The 19,919-nt window shown below is 40.0% G+C and overlaps 3 protein-coding genes across 3 annotated transcripts; 1 reads left to right on the top strand and 2 right to left on the bottom strand.

Moving 5' to 3' along the window:
- Positions 1-4,804: 4,804 nt before the first annotated feature.
- LOC128367654 (gastrin-releasing peptide receptor-like) lies at positions 4,805-8,712 on the top strand. Its single transcript, XM_053328266.1, has 3 exons — positions 4,805-5,220; positions 7,946-8,291; positions 8,398-8,712. The coding sequence occupies exons 1-3, from the start codon at positions 4,805-4,807 to the stop codon at positions 8,710-8,712; spliced, it is 1,077 nt and encodes a 358-aa protein (XP_053184241.1).
- A 2,266-nt stretch (positions 8,713-10,978) lies between these two features.
- On the bottom strand, positions 10,979-13,289 carry asb11 (ankyrin repeat and SOCS box containing 11). The gene is made up of 7 exons (XM_053329231.1): positions 13,193-13,289; positions 12,706-12,785; positions 12,484-12,591; positions 12,153-12,303; positions 11,936-12,070; positions 11,335-11,523; positions 10,979-11,235 (listed from the first exon to the last, which is right to left on the bottom strand). The coding sequence occupies exons 1-7, from the start codon at positions 13,287-13,289 to the stop codon at positions 11,111-11,113; spliced, it is 885 nt and encodes a 294-aa protein (XP_053185206.1). The 3' UTR covers positions 10,979-11,110.
- Positions 13,290-14,075: 786 nt separating this feature from the next.
- piga (phosphatidylinositol glycan anchor biosynthesis, class A) lies at positions 14,076-19,919 on the bottom strand. The gene is made up of 7 exons (XM_053329226.1): positions 19,820-19,919; positions 18,412-18,894; positions 18,029-18,299; positions 17,458-17,590; positions 16,966-17,098; positions 15,316-15,522; positions 14,076-14,857 (listed from the first exon to the last, which is right to left on the bottom strand). Exons 2-7 carry the CDS (start codon positions 18,856-18,858, stop codon positions 14,573-14,575), a joined length of 1,476 nt encoding a protein of 491 aa, XP_053185201.1. The 5' UTR covers positions 18,859-18,894; positions 19,820-19,919; the 3' UTR covers positions 14,076-14,572.

The following is a 19,919-nucleotide window of genomic DNA, read 5'->3' as shown; positions in this document are numbered from 1 at the left end:
TGAGAATGTCATTCTTGTTGGTTAATGCTGCAGTTTAGCTTCTTCACCAACAGATGGGGACAGAGGCCCATAGGCTCAGCCGTACGCTGTCCATGGTGCTGAAAACAGTTCTGACTTCAATGTTGCCCCAAAACTAAAGAGTGATAACTATATTAAAACAATTGTTTTATCTGTGACTGCATACATAATCAGAGTAACTAAATGAACAGTTTCACACTAGAAGGCTGTTTTCCATATTCATCTGCTGACTGGAAAGTTTATCTGTGCTCATTGAAAACTATGAGCATGAGTTATTTGGAACTATACTATACTATACTATACTATACTTATACAAGTGCAATATGGAAATGAGGAGTCTCCAGTGCTCAAACACTAAAACTGGACTTTACAGTGAAGTAGGAGGCACCTTGTGTCCAGCAGTTAGACCTCTGAAATTAATCATATTTGCATATTCATCTATCCTGGAGTTTTTAATGAGGAAGAAGGAGAAAATGTCATGTTCAGGATTTGAATGTTGTGGAAAAACCCTATCAGACAATCATGATTGTTCCAAGCAGAAAAGTTTTATATGTCTTAATACCTGTCTGGAGGGAGTTTTTAAGGTACTAATTCTTTACTTTCAACTTACTCTGCTTAATTCTGCTCACAGGTAGCTGTTGCTTTATTTTAAACCATCAAACACACAAATTATTCAGAACTATCCCAGGTAGCCAGTGTCAGCTGTGTTCATTACTGTTGTATCACACTGGGTGCCATTTCCAAAATGATTGAGTCAGTTATCTGAGTCAAGATTGTATGAGAGCTTTGAATCAATTTTTAATTTGAAATGAGTTTTTGATCCATTTCTAAAGAAAGAGATAAAAAAGAATGTTACAGAGATATGAGTGTAGAAGCAAAGGTCATCCTTTGAATATGAAACTAATTACAAATGTTTAAAGAGTGTGGCTAGCCATTTTTTAATCAAACCTATCAATTCATACCCAATCTGGAAATCTTTACAGTCAGTTATCTTTGTAATAGTTTACCTACCACCTGCAGCATAAGCCAACCTGACTTGACTGTAAAAGAAAACTTAAAACTCGTCTTTGTAATTTGACTTTTATCTACTGCACATTTACTTTTATTTCTTATTGCATTATTAGTTTTATTTATTATATTATACTTCATTCATTTAGATGCTTTTATTTAAACACACATCCTATTTATTAACTATTCATTTACTGTTTTTAGGGTCAGCAAATGGAGTTGCACTCAATGTATGACTTGTGCCATATAAATTAAGTTTGACCACTAAAAATGTATGTATAAATTTATTCCAAAAGTGAAGTAAAGCTAAATGAATGCAATTTGAACAGATCCTTCAATAGAATTTATTCTGAAAAAGAAAGTCACAGAGGAGGCAGGAGATAATGCAGAGAGAGAGATGGTGAAGGGAGAATAACAGTGGCACTCAGAGCTCTGAAAAACATCATTTGGTTCAAGGCGGCTTGTCTAATTATTACTTGAAATAGCAGACAGTGGGATCAGCAATGGCCTCTTGAGTGTGTTTGTGTTTGTGCAAGTAGCCATTTCACTTTGATGACCATCTCTTTTTAGTCTTAGAGAAATAGAAGGAAACAAATTATGCACATTTGGGGGTTGAAATGCTTTTTTTTTCTCCCCGAGTCTGCAACCATTTTGTTCTTATTAACCAATTTTGACTGAAGTCCTTAGAAGTGGTCAACAGAAGAGTCTGGAAAATTTAAATGGTTCAAGTCATGCATGCATATTTTCAGCTGTCTTATCTGTGGCCTTGATACTAGAAAACTAAATTTGCATTTATATTAGAAATGGCATTGGACTCAATTGGTGCAATCTGATGCACTAGCAAATAAGGTCTCATCAGTGTTTCTATAAGTCTCTGATTAGAGATACAAGAACCATGAACAATATGCAGATGAAAGGTTTAGTGGAGACTCAAGAACATTTGAAAATAAAGGTTTGGTTTTTGTTTCTGTGAAAACAGAAACAGCTCTCCTATAACATTGAGTAATTGGCCATAAAGTTGCAGATCCAGCTGCAGCAACTGATAGGAAAGGTTTTCATTCCATTTATGGGTGCAACAGAGGAGACAAATTTTTGTATTTTTGTAGACATTTTTGCAAATGTATTAAAAAAATAAACAAAAATATTGCACATAAGTATTCACACCCTTTACTCAGTACTTTGTTGAGGCACCCTTGGGTGTCTGCTTGGGTATGAAGCTACAAGCTTGGCACACCTGTATTTATTTCTCCCATTCGTCTCTGCAGATCCTCTCAAGCTATGTCAGATAAGATGGGGAGCGTCGCTGCACAGTAATTTTCAGGTCTTTCCAGAGATGTTCAACCAGGTTCAAGTCTGGGCTCTGGCTGTGCCACTCAAGGACATTCACAGACTTGTCGTTCTCCTGTTGGAAGGTAAGCCTTCGCCCTAGTCTGAGATCCTGAGTGCTCTGGAGCAGATTTTCATCAAGGATCTCTCTGTACTTTGCTCTGTTAATCTTTCCCTTAGTCCTGACTAGTCTTCCAGTTCCTGCCACTGAAAAACATCCCCATAGCATGATGCTGCCACCACCATGCTTCACCGTAGGGATGGTATTAGCCAGGTGATGAGGTGCCTGGTTTCCTCCAGACATGTCACTTGGCATTCAGGCCAAAGAGTTAAATCTTGGTTTCATCAGACCACAGGAACCTTGTTTCTCATGGTCTGAGAGTCCTTTAGGTGCCTTATGGCAAACTCCAAGTGGGCTGTCATGTGCCTTTTTACTGAGTAGGGGCTTCCGTCTGGCCACTCTATTATAAAGGCCTGATTGATGGAGTGCTGCAGAGATGGTTGTTCTTCTGGAAGGTTCTCTCATCTCCACAGAGGAACACTGGAGCTCTGTCAGAGTGACCATCGGGTTCTTGGTCACGTCCCTGACCAAGGCCCTTCTCCCCCAATTGCTCAGTTTGGCTGGGTGGCCAGCTCTAGGAAGAGTGTGAATGATGGAGACCACTGTGCTCTTTGGGACCTTCAATACTGCAGATTCTTTTTGCACACTTCCCCAGATCTGTGCCTCGATACACTCCTGTCTTGGAGGTCTACATACAATTCCTTTGACTTCATGGCTTGGTTTCTGCTCTGACATGCACTGTCAACAGTGGGACCTTATATAAACAGGTGTGTGCCTTTCCAAATCATGTCCAATCAATTGAATTTACTACAGGTGGACTCCAGTCAAGTTGTAGAAACATCTCAAGAATGATCAGTGGAAACAGGATGCACCTGAGCTCAATTTTGAGTGTCATAGCAAGGGAATGAATACTTATGTGCTTACATGCGATATTTCAGTTTTTTATTTTTAATAAATTTGCAAGAATTTCTAAAAAACCTTTTTCACTTTGTCATTATGGGGTATTGTGTGTAGATTGGTGAGGAAAAAAAAGAATTTAATCAATTTTGGAATAAGGCTGTAACATAACAAAATGTGGGGGAAGTGAAGGGGTGTGAATACTTTCCATATGCACTGTAAATGTATGCAGGAACAGCAAGCTTAACCCATGTTGCAATATTGATTGGTCTACCTTTGTTTCAACCCTGGACTGAACTTGTGCAGTGTGTACTCTGTCTCAGTGATAAAGAGGACCGTGTGTACTGAATGTGATCTGGATTACAAATTGTTCATAATAACTGCATTTGTCATCTGGCCTTATGTGTGTTGTGCTTGAGTTTGGTATTTTTTTTCTGAGTCCAGGGTTTTCTTTATTTTATCTATATTTTCATCTTTGTTTCGGTTTTATTTTCGTGTTTGTAACCTCTTGTGTTCTTCATGTGTTCCTGTGGCCCTGCCCAGCCTGCTTTCCCATGCTCACCTGTCCTGTGTTTTGGCTCCCACATCCTCCCTAATCACCTTGTTACCCAATCATCATGTTCCCTCCTTACTGTGGTCTCTGCTTCCCCCAGCTGAGCCTTGTTTTGTGATTAGATCATGTATATATACCCATCTGGTTTGGCAGATCATCAGTGAATCTTGTGTTCTTTGCAGTGAAGCAAGCACAGTTTAATGAGTTTGCAGCCTATCCTTCCTAAGCTGGCTCAAGCCCAAACCTGTTCATGGTATACCTATACCTAAACAATTATTTAACTTTTTGGTAAGATGGACTGATTCTCGAGTGCTGCAGAGCCCATGTTGTCATGATGTACATGTTGTTTGGTAATGTGACATAACATCACTACTCCCAAGTCTTGTTAACAAACATTTACCTGTGCATGACCTGTGCCTTAGTTACCTCAGCAGATGCCCAAACTACTATCTGAAATTTTCTCAACTTAAAACTTTTAGTTGATTATATTACTTGTTACTTTGAATAAAATGTTAGAACAACAATTTTGAAGTTGGACTTTTTTGAGTGTATAAGGTGGCAAAGTCTTTACAAGTCAAACATTTAAGGATAGTCTTTCTTGCTTTGTATAACAATATTCCAGTTAGGTCTGCACTTTCCACCTATAGCTGTTAATATACATTGAAGGGTTCATAACTTCAAATCACATCCAGTCAAGACGAACAAACAAGTTTTCACTTTTTATATTACGTAATTAAAGGATAACATTGAATTTAGGTGTTAAGGTGTTAAGTTTAGGTGTAATTCAAATCAGTTTGGTTTTTTTTTACATCTAATATCTTCTTTTATCTGACTCTGACAACTTTCAACCTGCAGTGCGTAAAATGACGCACAACTGGATGTAGTTTATAAAGCCACTCACCAAACGCACCATCGACATCAGACTCGTCCTATATGCTGTGATGTCTCTGGAGGATTCCTTCGTGTTAGGTCCAGATGACAGCGGGCTGTCGGGTCTCAATGTCTCCAGACTGTTTTTTGACTCCACGGGAGAAGAGCACCAGTACAGCATATGGCTCCCAGGCATCGGAATTGCTGCTGTCTACGGTATCATCATCATCATAGGTCTGGTGGGAAATGTGACTTTAATGAAGATATGTCTAGTGGTGAAGTCCATGCGTACGGTGCCAAACTTGTTCTTGTCCAGCCTGGCTCTGGGGGACCTGCTGCTGCTAGTGACCTGCGCCCCGGTGGACGCCAGCAGATACCTGGTGGACGAGTGGCTCTTCGGCCGGGTTGGATGCAAACTCATCCCGTTCATCCAGCTCACCTCGGTGGGAGTGTCCGTTTTCACCCTTACTGCTCTCTCCGCTGACCGGTACTCCTCACACAGTTGATTCTTTAAAGTGTCTTTAACTCAACGTTTTCATTCCCTTTAAACACCCCGTAGGTTTGTTTAAATTAAAAACAAATCCGCACTGAAGCTGCATGGTACTCACAGTGACTGAAATATTAAAATCCAAAATATGTTTTTAATGGCTGTAGTATCATATCAAATGAAAATACACTGTGTATATATTACGTATTTGAAACATTTAAGGCACATTTCAGTTCAGTGTCGTAGTTTCTCTGCACCAAGTCTTAAAAATAATTGATTCTATTTTTTACGTGTTTTAATCCTCAATTATTTTTGCCTGTACATTTAATTTGTGTAGATAATGATCTAAATAAATGCTATAAGATCTTCCCATTTTTGATTATTTGCTTTAAAACATAATCACATTTTCTTAAAAATGGCACAAGTGCCTTTAACTTGATTTAAAATATCAAAATAGTCCACTTACTGTTCCCTTCTTGACTCCTTTAAATTCCTACATTTTTACAAACTATGCTACAATAATGACATGATTTTAGTGTCCTCAAATTCCATGTTGACATATTTTTTGGGAAATTTTCAAATAAAGTTATGTGGGTTTGAACAATGTTATTCTGCACAATGCACATTTGCAAAGATAAACACACCAGTGGGTTGAATAGTTAGACATATACAGTTATTACAATGAGACTGATCATCTAGCAAAACTGTGTCTCAAAACACCTAATTTAATGATTGCTATCATTTAGACAGACACATTTAGATTTACAATATGATGATTTAAATGTAGAACTTCAATGATTTTGGTGGTACCTCTGTGAAGAAACAACCTGAAACAGTTAATATTCAGTCTGTAATTTGTTGAAAAGTGTTGGGAGCATCTTTCAGTATTTCCAGCACATTTGACCTTTTCAAATTTTAGCCTTAGCTTTCAAGAGCAAAATATGTTTAATAACAAACATTTAATACCAGTTTTGATAAACAAAATGTCTCCTTGATGTGTCTCATTCTATCCACGAGCTAATTTTGTAATTTCTGTTTGATTTAAAGCCTAAATTAATTTTCTCTGTGGTATAAGATAAGCCTTTAAAGATTATCTTTCTGTGATTGCAGAAAGGATGATGAAGAAATTGAGTCTATGATGAAAAAATGCTAGGATTAATGTAATGGAAAGATTCTGCAGTTGGGGGTTCCTGAGAGGGGGCAGGGGAGGTGGGGTTGGATGGACACAACAGCATCAGACCCAGCAACTGATATGAGCATGCAGTGTGCATGTGGCAAAATCTGTAATAAACAATCCCAACTTGAAGTTTCACCAAGTGAGGATGAGTGGGTGGCAGGATCAGGAACAACACAAGGCACAGGTGGTGTCCAACCTGGTGAGACGCAACCGCCAGTGGTCGGATGGATCAAATGGCCTGCAGTTAACATGACTTCATTGTGGAAGCAGTTAGACTGACCAAACATCACATCCCCAGAAGACTCAGAGATATCATCACTGATTACTACAGCAATAGGGATTATAGGGATGAGGGTCTGCTTAGGAGCAATTATGTCAACCTGGTCCAAGTGGAGATCAGCATCATCACAGGGTGCACGCAAGTTGTTGAACTGGAGTGCAGAGGGCCCAGAATTAATTCCCCTCAACAGCAACCTTCCGGGGCATTCATAGATGACTCCACAGTCACTGTGGTATAGTACAGGGACTCAAGTTGGCTAAAACAGGGATCCAAGTGAGAATTGGCAGGAAGTGGAAAGCCAAGGAAGGTGTTTAATAGGCTGGTGGTAGTGGTTGATCAAGGCAGGACTAGGATCCTCTCCAACACCCAAATGAACACCATCAAAGGGAAGGAAAGGTGTTGAATAGTTCAGTAGTAGTAGGAGTAGGCGACAGAAGCAGTGGAGGACATAAGAAGCAATTCAGTGGGAAGGAAGCAACAGGGACAGGATGGGAGAATGCAGTCAAGAGGACAGTGACCTGGGCTGAGGTTTGGAAAGCCGAGCCACAATGCTTCAAATTTCTTATCCAGGCCTAGTATGATGTGCTTCCAAGCCTGTACAGGACTTGCATCTGTTGTACCTTGAATGGCAGCTGAAGTTCCTTAACCATATTGCAGCCACCATCCTGCGACCAGACATTGTCCTTGTGTCTGAGTCCAACAAGCAAGCTGTGATGCTGGAGCTGACAGTCCCATAGGAAGATTGCTTGAAAGAGGCCTTTGAAAGGAAACTCTCCAAGTAGGACAACTGTCAGCAGGCTGGACAGAGAGCTCTGAGGTGGAGGTTGGATGCAGGGGATTTGCAGCCCATTCTTTAGCCAGAGCCTTCAGACATTTGGGCATTGAGGGAGAAAGAAAGAGGAGAGAAATCTGCAGTACCACCGATGCAGCAGAGACATCTGTGGTACAAAAGAGGAGAGCCATGTAGTCATAAATAGCTAGCCGACTGGACATGAGCTGATGTCTGTATGATGGCGAAATACCTGAAACACCAATTGATTCCAGGAACATCTCTGAAAATGTGTCCAGAGGCATCAGTAAATGTATGTACACAACAGTCTACCACAGTACAAAGTGTTGGAATGCCACATTGAAAACAGTAACTTGTTTTTCGTAGCATGTATAATCAGAAAGTTTAAATGATGTTATCAGGGGCTATCTTGAACAGGAAAAAATCATTATCATTCCAGTTTACAGTGATGCTCCACACATTTCTCCTCTCCATTTAGTTACAGAGCGATTGTCAAACCCCTGGACAGGTCCAGCGCTACACTCGGTATCTGTCTACGAGCTGGGGCAATCTGGCTTCTCTCGGTGACTCTGGCAATTCCTGAAGCTGTCTTCTCTGACCTGCACACCTTCACCACCAGCCACACCAATGAGACATTTGTGACCTGTGCACCATACCCCCACGCTGGGGAGCTACACCCAAAGATTCACTCCACTGCCTTCTTCCTGATCTTCTACATCATCCCACTCTCCATCATATCCATCTACTACTGCTTCATTGCCTGCAGCCTGGTCAGGAGCTCTGTGGCCATCCCCGCTGAAGGACACCAGCACCTGCAGAAACAGGTGAGGGCGTCCACAATTTTATTTTCAATTAATACTTTTTTACCCCTAACACCTTTTAACAGAATCATTAAATCCCCCAAATCTTCTCTACATACTCTCCTCTCAGATAAGGTCCAGGAAGCGTCTGGCTAAGACTGTGCTGGTGTTTGTTGGCTTGTTTGCTGTCTGTTGGCTGCCCAGTCATGTGATCTACCTGTACCGCTCCTATCACTACGACCAGGTGGATACGTCGCTGGGCCATTTCATCGCCAGTGTGTGCGCTCGCATCTTGGCCTTCACCAGCTCCTGTATGAACCCATTTGCCCTCTACATGATGAGCAAAAGCTTCAGCAAACATTTTAACAAGCAGCTGCTGTGCTGCCATCCTCAGAAACGCTTGAACAGCCAGAATAGCAGGAACACAAACATAACCACTGTCTGAAAGCATCCGTTACCCTGCGGAGAGTTTAATTAACTTGATCTGGAGTTATGTTGATAAGGTGATCTCCTCCTGTGAGTCATCTCCTCACACTGATTTCAACGGACGTCATGTTCAGTTCTGATTCAGAAGTGTTAACATCAGTGTAGATGAATGGGTACAACCACTTGCTGAGCCATCGCAGTCATGAGTTTATGACTTCTCACTTACCTTTTATTACAAAATGTGCTAAATTAATGTTAAATTAAAAGAACAACAATCCAGCTATCAAAAGAACAGTTTCTGAAAATCAGAAGCAGTCAGTGCAGATGTAAAATCAGTAACTCTGATACAGAACATTTGTTGTACATATGTCAAACAAATGTAACCAAGCATAAAAATATTTATGGCTTGTAGCTTTTTCCTCTTTGTGTAATGAATCTGTTTGGTGTAAAACTCAAAGATTTTTAGATGTAAAATGAAACTCCCTAATGCATGGATTTGGTTCTGTTGCTTCTATCTGCTGGTGAGGAGCAGCAGATTCCTCTGAAATTTGAGGGTTTAATGGTTGTAAAATATTCAATTTGATCACATTCAATTTCTGCTGTTCTGGGCACCAGAAATATTTTTTATGCAAGACTTGTTGACCAAATGTATTGTTGTGTCAAATGTTAATTTTACAGAAGAACTTTTGAATGTCACATGCTGTATTCACAGATGATGATCCTGTTAAATATATTTCAGCTCCTTAGTGGTGTTTTGTAGCTTAATTCTTAATGAAGGGTTAATCCTGTGTAATAATTACATGTATAATAATATGTAGTGATGGATAGCTTTATAATGAATTAATCTGTTTTTTTAAATTAAATAATTTCTTTTAGCCTTAAAAAATAAGGCTATAAACATTTCCCAAAGCTAAATGTGAAAACTTCAAATAACTTGATTAGTCTGACCAACAGTCTAAAACCTGTGATAATACATTCACAATTATATAAAACCAAGATAAACAGCTAATGCTAACATTTTAAGTGTTTTAGGCATATAGATGACCATGTTGCTAAGTCTGTCAGTCAGACTTCGGTCCAGATTGACATTAAATGCGGTACAACATGCCCCCTCCAAAATGAATTGTAATAACTTTGTTAATCCTTGACTTTTTTTTTTTCTTGACCAAATACTTTTGATAATGAGTAAATGGCAGCATGCTTATGTGTTAAACAGAGATGGTAAACATGTAAACATTTAGCTCAAAGTGCTGCTGTGCATGAGTGCAATCATTTCAGTCCTAATATGTTGCTGTTGTGCAGTCTAACAAAGTATTCACATATACCACAGTCATGTTAATATGACAGAACTGTGCTGTAAATTTGTGATGTTTATCTATTACTAAAATTTATCTGAGATGTCAGGAGGTTTTGTGATTGTGAGCCCTAGCTGTTAAAACTCAATAAATGTGAAACTTTTTGGTGAATCGATTGATACCACAGAGGAACAGGAGCACAGTAGGAGTCATTCACTTGCACTGTATTTTTCTGACTTTTCCCATGATGTTACACACCAGAGCTCAAGGTGGTGAGCTGATATGGAAATTGAATTAATCTTAGAATTAGTGTTAACATCTAAGCGGTCAAATCTAATGTGTCCTCTCTGCACAACAGCTTCAAATGCAGTTTTGAAGCTGTTGTTATGATTTTATTCTAAATGGTGTAATTGTCTCACAGGTATAGCATATGACCACTGAATTTGGGCAAGAGCAGCAGGAAATTCATCCACACACACACACACACACACACACACACACACACACACACAGTTATCCCACTTTCAAAACTGCTGAAGGTTAAGACCTTTCCATGCTGTGTGAAACAGCCTCAAGTTAAATCTACTCAAGATACTTTAAGTCTCTGCGGAGGTGACCTTTTAAGGTGGCATTTGAATACAGGAAATTAATTCCACTTGAGTAACACCATCCACAAAACTCAGTCCTCCGCTCAGTTCTCTGACTTCTGTTTTCCTCAGACCCAGTGTACTCAAAGTGCACTTTTTAATTAGTCTATTTCTTTGAGCCATGTGTTGACAATATTGCAAAAGCTGGAATTATTTCCAACAAACCTTTCTTCAACAAAATGAATACTTGTCACACAACTTTTCCACAGTATACCATGCTTTATTAACCAATTTTCAACTGCCTTGTCTAGTTTCCTTATTTACAGTCCGTTGATCAGCCATGTAACTAATAGATCACCATGGATACTAACAAAACAACGCTACCATCATCATCTTTTTTAGAATACTCTATACAAAATACAATATTTACTGTCTTGTACCTCTTATATCTGTCTTGTGAGATCCTGCATAAAAATATAAAACTGTCATCGTATAAAAACCTTTTTGGAACAATGTAAAATCCATAGCAAAGACGTCATTGGTAGAGGAGGAAGTCCTTGATAATTGGTGGAAGGAAGAGGCTGGATGCGCTATGGAGACGAGTCCTTCCCAGAGTTCGGCGGATACACAAACGACACAGCTGAGACAGAGAGCAGGGACCTGATCAGGCGAGAGAGAGAGAGAGAAAGGGTGTAGTTGTTACACATTAGATTTAATTTAGATTCGGGTGTTTCTGTAAGATACGTGTGCACAACATACCTCTTTTCTGCAGAGCAATTCTCACTGTGCTGTTTGGCCCGCACAGATACAGAGGGGTCTTGCCCTCAGCATTCCTACAACACCCGTCAGCCCCAAAGTCCAGCAGAAGATCCACTATGTCAGCTCCTCCCTCTTGAACTGCAGCATGTAATGGGCTGTCCTGCCCACACCCTAATTGAACATCGGCCCCTACATGAAGATATAAAATAAGCCAAATGATTTTATTTAGACCATATATAGGTACAACCATTCATGGGTCCTCACAGACAGTTCATTCCTGCACTTTTTGGTTAGAATGATTGAGAAACTATACTCAGTGAAAATTAGATGAAAAGTATGATGAAACTATGAAGAATATACAGTTCTGTAAATTAGAATGATAAATCTATCAGTTATATCCTGTTTCCTGTTTCCACTGAAATTGTAAATGGGAGGGTGGGGAGGGGGTGTCAACATGTAGGGTAGTGAAACCAGAAGCGAAACCAAAAAAAGTCAGCACATGAGGGGCTCAATGTTAGGTTTTCCACTGATCATAACCCCCCCCCCCCGCCCCCCCGTGTGCTGATGGACTGTTTGTTACACTGCAGAGGTTGCAGGTTACCTGAGTGTAGTAGCACATCTACGCAGGCTGCGGCTCGGGCCATGCAGGCAGTATACAGCGGTGTCCCTACAACTGGCAGCTCCATGTCAATGTGAGCTCCATACGAGATCAGCAGCTCCAAACACTCTCTGTGATCTGATGAAGAAACAACACTGTATCAGAATCTGGGCTCTGACAGACCATGTCTCTATATCAGTACATATTTGCACATACACACCTTTCTTGGCGGCCTCATGGATGGGCGATGCCAGCAGGTATGTGGTGTGGATGGAGGCACTGTGCTGCAAGATCAGCCTGACACAGGCAGCACTCCCATTGCTGCAGGAGTTGAAGAGAGGGGTGGCGCCATCTGTTGATACTGCATCCACCTGTGGAGCAATGTGTAAGTAAACAAAATGATACCATTGATAAAAGAGTTGCACTTCTAATGTTAGCAAATCAAATCAAAGTGGTTCCTCATTCAAAATGTGTTCACAAATTCCTCCACATTTAAATCATATAAACCCTAAAATTAAACATATCTCCAAACTAACACTCAGCAATCTTACATTTGCACCACTGTCCAGCAGGAACTTTGCACAACCATAATGGCCACCAAGACAAGCCTCGTGGAGCGGAGAGACCCTATCCATGGTGAGTGTGTCTACATGGAAGCCCTGTAGAGGAGAGAGAGAGAGAATCAACTGTCTTTAGGCTTTTATTTGTATTTCATCACACAGTCCACGCTTGTGTTGGGCATTAATGCACATATCAGGATAGTGTAAGTTTACCTGAGCAATGAGGGATCTGAGGTGGAGCAGTCTGCCATGGTAGGCTGCTTCATGGAGAGGAGTTCTGTCCGACCAGGAGTCTGAGACACACAATAAGTTCAGCGAGGTACCCATGTTCACAAAACACACAGATACGCTCACAGCCAAAGTGATCTTGTTTTCTGTCTATTGTGGTGTTAAAATGACCTAATTTAAATACATGTTCATCTGGTTTTAGGGTCATCCCAATCCTAAACAAGAAACTCCCTGAACTAACAACAATGAACTAGATACCCAGGGCCACTGCAGAGCACAGTCAACACTTTCAATATGCAATCGTTATTACAAAAACTAACTTTCAACAACAAAAAACAAAACTATGGACACAGGTATTTGTTGTTTAAAGTGATTCTAAATCACTAAAATATTTGTATTAAATAAGTAATGCAGTGGTGTGATTCTTAAAGTCCCTCTTAATACAATTGAGCAAGAAGAAAAAAAAGCTTACCAGCCATCAGAGAGTTGCACACCAGCCCCCCATAGATGTGCATAGGCCTCTGCCAAGGTTGCGAGTACAGAGATACCTCTGTTTGAACAGCAGCCATGATGAAAATAAACCAACAGTAAACTCCTCCACCACTGTCCGGGACTCGAGCTTGCCCAGTCGGATGCACAAACCTGAAGTCGGCCTTCCTCCCACCTCTTATCTGGGTCCTTGACCACCTCCCTCACATTACCTCTTCCCGCCCACCCTTGTCCCAGTCCATGGATGTAGTCTACAGTGCATAATAATGGTTGGTAGAATGGGCCTGAACTGATACATCTTGAATCAAACACTTACAAATGTGCATTTAGACACACCGACTTGGATTTTCTTAAACTGCTTCAACACAAAATGTTACATGTAGATGTGGATTTTTCTGTTATATTGTGAAATACAGGCAGTTAATGTTACTACCATAAGATTGATGATTGAAATGCACTGAAACAGACATTCATATCCTCCTGAATGTATTCTGTTGAACTGAAACAGTCAGTTCCTCACACTCTCTGGTCATCTGAGAGACACAATATTGCATGCAGTGCACAGATTTGCTTATTTGTTCTATAACTGCAAAAGTTAAGGCTCTACCTGAATGATCTCACCTAGAGTCTTGTTTTCTTTTGCAGACATGGTCTACTGCTCAACCTCCAATCACAACGACATGCAAATCTCTATCGTTAACTTTGAAAAGGGATGCCATCCCATCTCTATCACCTCCCATTAACAGCTATTCTGTTTTGTCTGGCTCTCTTCATTCCTGAGAGCAATCTCTTTTGTAAAACCAATTCTAAAAGTGATGCAAGCCTCAGCAAGGTAAAACTGACAGTTGAAACTAAATTAGAATATATGAAACACTACAAAGTAGTTTATTCATCATAGTGGGTCATATCTGCAAGTCACATGGTCATCTGAAAAAGCTTCCAGGCTTCATATATGCAACATCTTAGAGGAGAAAATTCAATGATCAAACAAAAGAAGTGGCATACATGATATCAAAACAAGCAACTAACTGAAAATAGATTACTGCAGTTTCCCTGTACAATCCAACAGCAAGTGTGCAACCAGCCCTTCTGCTCAGTGCAATGCATTCATAACACAATAAAGAAAAAGTGCTAATCAAAGCTCCAAGGAGTGCCATCGATTTAAGAGTTAAATATAAAACTAAAAACCTCCCTCTAAATCTTAGATAAAATGTTTTTACCCATGGTCCCTTTTGAAAAGGAAATGTAAACAATGTTGAATCGCCATGTTTAAAATATTGTCAGTGTGAACTTTGAAGAGCACATACAGTGAAACACCATTTAAGCAGCTAACAGTGAGGCAGAGGTACAGATGGAGAGATCCCTATCGCGAAATCTCTGGTTCTGCTGTTTGTTTCATGGCACTTTTAGACAGAGCTCTGTGTTTACTGCTTGGTTCTTGCTTCCACAGTCCTAGAGGACCAGTGGCATCCATTGCCATGTCCATGAAGCGATCAGGCACCAACCACTGCAGGAGCAGCAGGAAGAGGTAGTTCAGAACAGCAACAAATGCAAAGATGGAGCCAGCCACTGGGCCGCAGTGAGACCTCAGCCTCTGTAACCGTCTATGCAGGGGAAGCACCTCCTCTCCAACTACTCTGTCATACACCTGAGAGGAGAACACAATGATCCACATCAACAAACAGTGTATGTATACATGAAGCAAGACAGTAATCAGATTTATCCCATACTCCTGAGCTTAATAATTACTCTATTTGTCAGCTTTGGTTTAAGTTGGACTTTTAATTCAATTATTTGAAAACACAAGTCAGGCTTTTTCTCTCAGTTTAATTACATCTATATTTCACCTCCTCATTAGTTTCCATAAGAGGTGTGTACAAAGCCATTTACAAACTTTGCTACATGTACACACAACAAAGAAATCTGTGTTCTCCAGGAAAAATGTATCTGATAAGAGCTGGGTTTCTCATTTAGATGATGATCAGAAATTCGATCACTCCAGAAAACCTACTAACTGTAAACTTCCAAAAATCAAAACTAGAGCTCAGGTGATACTGACAGAATACAACTGAACGAAACAACAGGTTTTGGTAGTGGTGAACCTACTTTTTCAGTCCTCTCAGCAACGTTCCTCCAGGTATAGAGGTTTTGCACACATGCGTGGATAGAAGCGGGGGAGGGGACCGACCCTGAACGATGCTGGGCGATGACTGTTTCCAGACCGGCACACAATGACCGCACAGTGGGCTCACACAAGGTGATCAAATCCTCAGGTAACACCTCAGGAATGCCCCCCACACGAGTGCTTACCACCTTAAGAGACAAAACAATAACTTCATACATTGTACACAAACACAAAAAAGTATAAATCACCCTCAACATGAGAGTAAACGTCCTTTCTGGCATCCTTTTAATGATTTTAAAGAGCTTGTCTGGTTTCTGACCACACCCAGCATCAATGTTAGGTGTGGTCAGGCAACAGTGTGATCTGCTGTACCTAAAGGTGACATCAAGGTGCACTGACACACTGTTTTATGTTTTAAGTGACTCCTTAATTAGTCGTTGTGGCATGAAATGATTTAAGGAAATTTAAACTGGTTTACATTGTTATATAGCTGCTGCTCAGACTATGGGTTATGCTGACTTTGCACTCACAACCTTCACATAAATACTCAGAAGTCAAGCCTCTTTGTTATCCAAAGAACTAAGACAAAAGTCCTCAAGAAATGGAGCCGTTTCCCTCCCGTTGAGCCCCTAAATATCAAGCTTCTATCAAGAAAGGTGGCTGCCTTGTGAATTCCAAATCTAGACATTAAACCCAATTATATTCTGTTCTACATGTGTGTGTTACAAAGGTGGGAGTGATGTTTTTTTGGTAGATGAGGCACCACATCTACCAGTAGGGATCCTCCTAGTGTTACAATGCTATGTTATTTCTTTGTTATGTTGTTATTTCATTCTCTGCATAGTTTCTGATAACGCAGCTTTCTCTTCCTGCTGTGACTCACCTAACTTTCCCTTATACATGCGAGTGTCTGAGTCCTGCCATGTACAACTATTATCTTTACAAGCTTTTGTTCATTTTTGTTACTGCCTGTCACAAGCTGTTTATGGTTTCTTCTACATTCTTTCCTTATGTGCAAAGTTTTTTAGGAGGTGCTATGAGACAGAGTTGAGAGGCCACCTATGACTGCACACTTACAGGAAATCTATGACACCAACACTTCAACATCTTTAGCTGATTTATGCCAGCTCTATTCAACTGAATGGGCCTCTGAGCTGTTTTTGTAAAGCTGTTTTATAGATGTTAGAAATAAAAGGTAAATTTGTATTTTAAACATTCTGTGTACATTTGATTAAGCTTATTCTATGTGTATTTTAATTTATTTGTGTTACAACATGAATACAACATGAGAGTGCGAGACAGGCAGGAGACATGAAGAGAGGATGATAAGCGTGACAGTGTCTCTATAGTTGTATTAATATTACTATTAGAAAGTCAATGTTAACACTGTAAATGTGGCTTTCACAATTACTTGATAATACAGATTTAGAAAATATTGTACCATGTAAAGCCATGAGTGTATAGGCTTTTATTCCAACAGTACATGAATTGAATTTAATGATCATTTTGCTCTTGGTGAAAGGTATGTCATTAGTGAAATGGTATCTTTGGACTAACAGAAGTCTCACAGAGACACTGCTCTCTCTGATATATGTCCTGTCCTTGAAACAAGTGTATGGATGGCAACAAACCTGCAGTCCACAACTGGCCCCCTCTACGATGGCCATGCAGAATGCTTCAGTCAGAGATGTGTTGAGGAAGATATGACCCTGAACCAGAACTCCACACACATCTTTGTGCTCCAGAGCCCCCAGTAGACGCACCCTGCAGTGATCCAATCCAAACAAGTTAGGCAAATCTGATGGCGCTTTCACACACAAACTATTTGACCCTCTGCGACTGTTATTACAGGTTAATTTATGGCTATTCACAAAACCCAAGTCCACAACTGTGGGTTCGCACACATCATTGTGAAACCAAAATAAAACTGAACCCGATGTGGCAGCTGCAAAATTAATATATGATATTCATAATAAAAGTGCATATAACATGATGTCAGGCTGTTTAATGCTTTTTCACCCATTCTCACAAACCTCAAAACATAAAGTTGTCTACCCATTTTGCCCATTTCAAAGATGTACAGTTATCACATTATATCAATAAATGAGAGTATCCGGAAGTACCTGTCATGTAGCTGGTATTTCTCTCTCACTTCTTCCAACACTATTCTCTTTGGCCCCTCTCCACCAATTAGGAAATGCAGATCTGGATGTTTGAGGCAGAGCTCTGGGATTATACCACCAAGAAGGTCAATCCCTGAACAGAAGAAGAGAATGTGGACAGTTGCTGTCACTGATCTTTTTATAGCCAACTGATACATGAGGCTGATACGCATACAGATATTTTGAAATGTAAAATATTTCCATATTACTCAAGACTATAATTTTTTTTTTTTTTTTTACAAAAAAGCACAATTATAAAGCATGTACACAGATACTGATGTATCTGTGTTAATACATATCAGTCAACATATCAACTAAACTGACTCTCTCTGGGCTCTGACCCTTATTGGGAAGTTCTCTGAGTAGACAACCAGACAAGTTTGTCGTATAATTGAAGACATTTAACTGTGGATGACTCCTGCCAAGTTGAGGGGTATATATATATATATATATATATATATATATATATATTTAATACCAGCCAATATATGGACAAATAGCTTAAACAATCTCTAACTCAGCTTCTTCGTACCTTTGCGGTAGACCAGGCGGCTGATCACAACAATAGTGATCCTGTTGTCTTGGCGCTGGGAGGGGTCAGGAGTGAAGTCTGTGGGGTCAACAGCATTGGGAATAACAGAGACGATCTCTGGGTTGAGTGCGGCACGTAGCACTGTGTTCTCCTTACTGGTGTATGACACGCACACAATGTGGTTTGTATCACACAGCGACACAGTCAAGAGCTTGTTGGTCAGTACAGAGCTCACATCAGCAAAGCCAAAGAGTGAGTGGTCAGTGAATATCTGTGAATGATAATCTGGTTTAGGTTTATTTCAGCGGGATATGTGTAGCATGAATATGAATGTATAACATAATTTTCTGAATTCTTGACCTGGCTCATTATGAGAAACATACCGTGTTAAGGCCCATGGTCTTAGCATGAAACAGTGCATCATGGGCCATAGCTGAGAACGAGCTATGTGCATGCACCACAGTGATGCGTTCCCTGACAAACACGCAGCGCAGCAGTGGGAGACTGTGGAAACAGGTGGTTGCTGTGGACTGGTTGTACATCACCTGCAGGGGGAGGTAGTACACCTTCAGTCCATTAGTCAGGTACCGGATGCCTTTCCTCCTGCCATAAGCATGGGTAGCGATTACCACCTTATGCCCCTTTTCAATCAGACACTGGGATAGCTGGTAAATGTGACTTTCCACTCCTCCCATATTAGGATAGAAGAAGTCTGACACCATGCAGATGTTGTGCTTCCTGCTGGGGACCCTGACAGCCTCTGCAGGAGCTCCAGAAACTCTCTGAGATGAAGGATTATTGACAGCTGCCGCTCTTCTTCTTTGACCCATTGTAGACTTCTTGTGTGGCAATGCACTTCACCAGTGCTGTAATAATGAGGGGATTTATATTGATTAGTTGATCAACAGAAAATTAAATGGTAAGAACAGCATTTCAATGATCAGTTTGTGATTTAAAGTATATATATATCACACATTTAGAGATGAAATGACAAATTCATTAAGTTTTAGTTGATAGCCAGGCAAATTAATCTGCAACAACTTTGATAATTGATTAACCGTTTGAGCAATTTGTTAACATACATGCCACCTATTTCCTGTTACCAATGCCTTTTTTACCCCATATTTACATGAAACTGTTAAATGTCAGGAAACAGTGAACAATGTTCATCATCATCATCATCATCATCATCATCATCATCTTCTTCTTCTCTTTTTGTTCAACCAAAAAGTCCAAAACACAACATTTTTAAAATTACAATATAAAACAGTGTGAGAAAATGAGAGAAAATTCAACAAATGGCAACAAATAATAGCTTTATGCCCATTGACTTCACAGTTTGGTCTCATAACATAATGAACTATGCGTAGGGTTTACAGCTGCTTTCAAATCTCTACATAGCCTAATAAATAAAACCACCACGTCATATAAAAATATATAGATACATACACACAGATACAGTGTATACGGATACGTGTGAAACATTTAAAGAAAAACCTGAATAAAGGAATGGAGAAACACAACGCTTCCACATAAATATATTAACACAGACATTATATGTAGATGTCTCAAGGCACCTGTCTCATTTCACTACTGTATCCAGTAGTTTCTCTCTCCTGTTCAGCACAAACCAAGTACAAACAAACATCTCACTTGTTTGATGTCAGGTGAAAGTCATAGTAGTTTTTAAATGTCTTTTTCATTCAACATTAGCATCAGCCAACGCACTTCGTTCATATTTACGACCACTTAATTTACGTCAATGTATGTATGAAGTCGAACTTGCCTTACCGTGTACGCAATGTCAATCTTTTTCCAGTCTGTGAAAATATAAATAACAATTTCTTAGCTGTAGATTCATTTCTGCTCGCTAGCTCTGAGCTAGTCAGCT

This window comes from Scomber japonicus, chromosome 11 (assembly GCF_027409825.1).
Source record: "Scomber japonicus isolate fScoJap1 chromosome 11, fScoJap1.pri, whole genome shotgun sequence".
In the NCBI taxonomy this organism is placed as follows: Eukaryota; Metazoa; Chordata; class Actinopteri; order Scombriformes; family Scombridae; genus Scomber; species Scomber japonicus.
The sequence above is the reverse complement of the archived record's forward strand: the minus strand, read 5'-3'. Positions and strand labels throughout refer to the sequence as shown.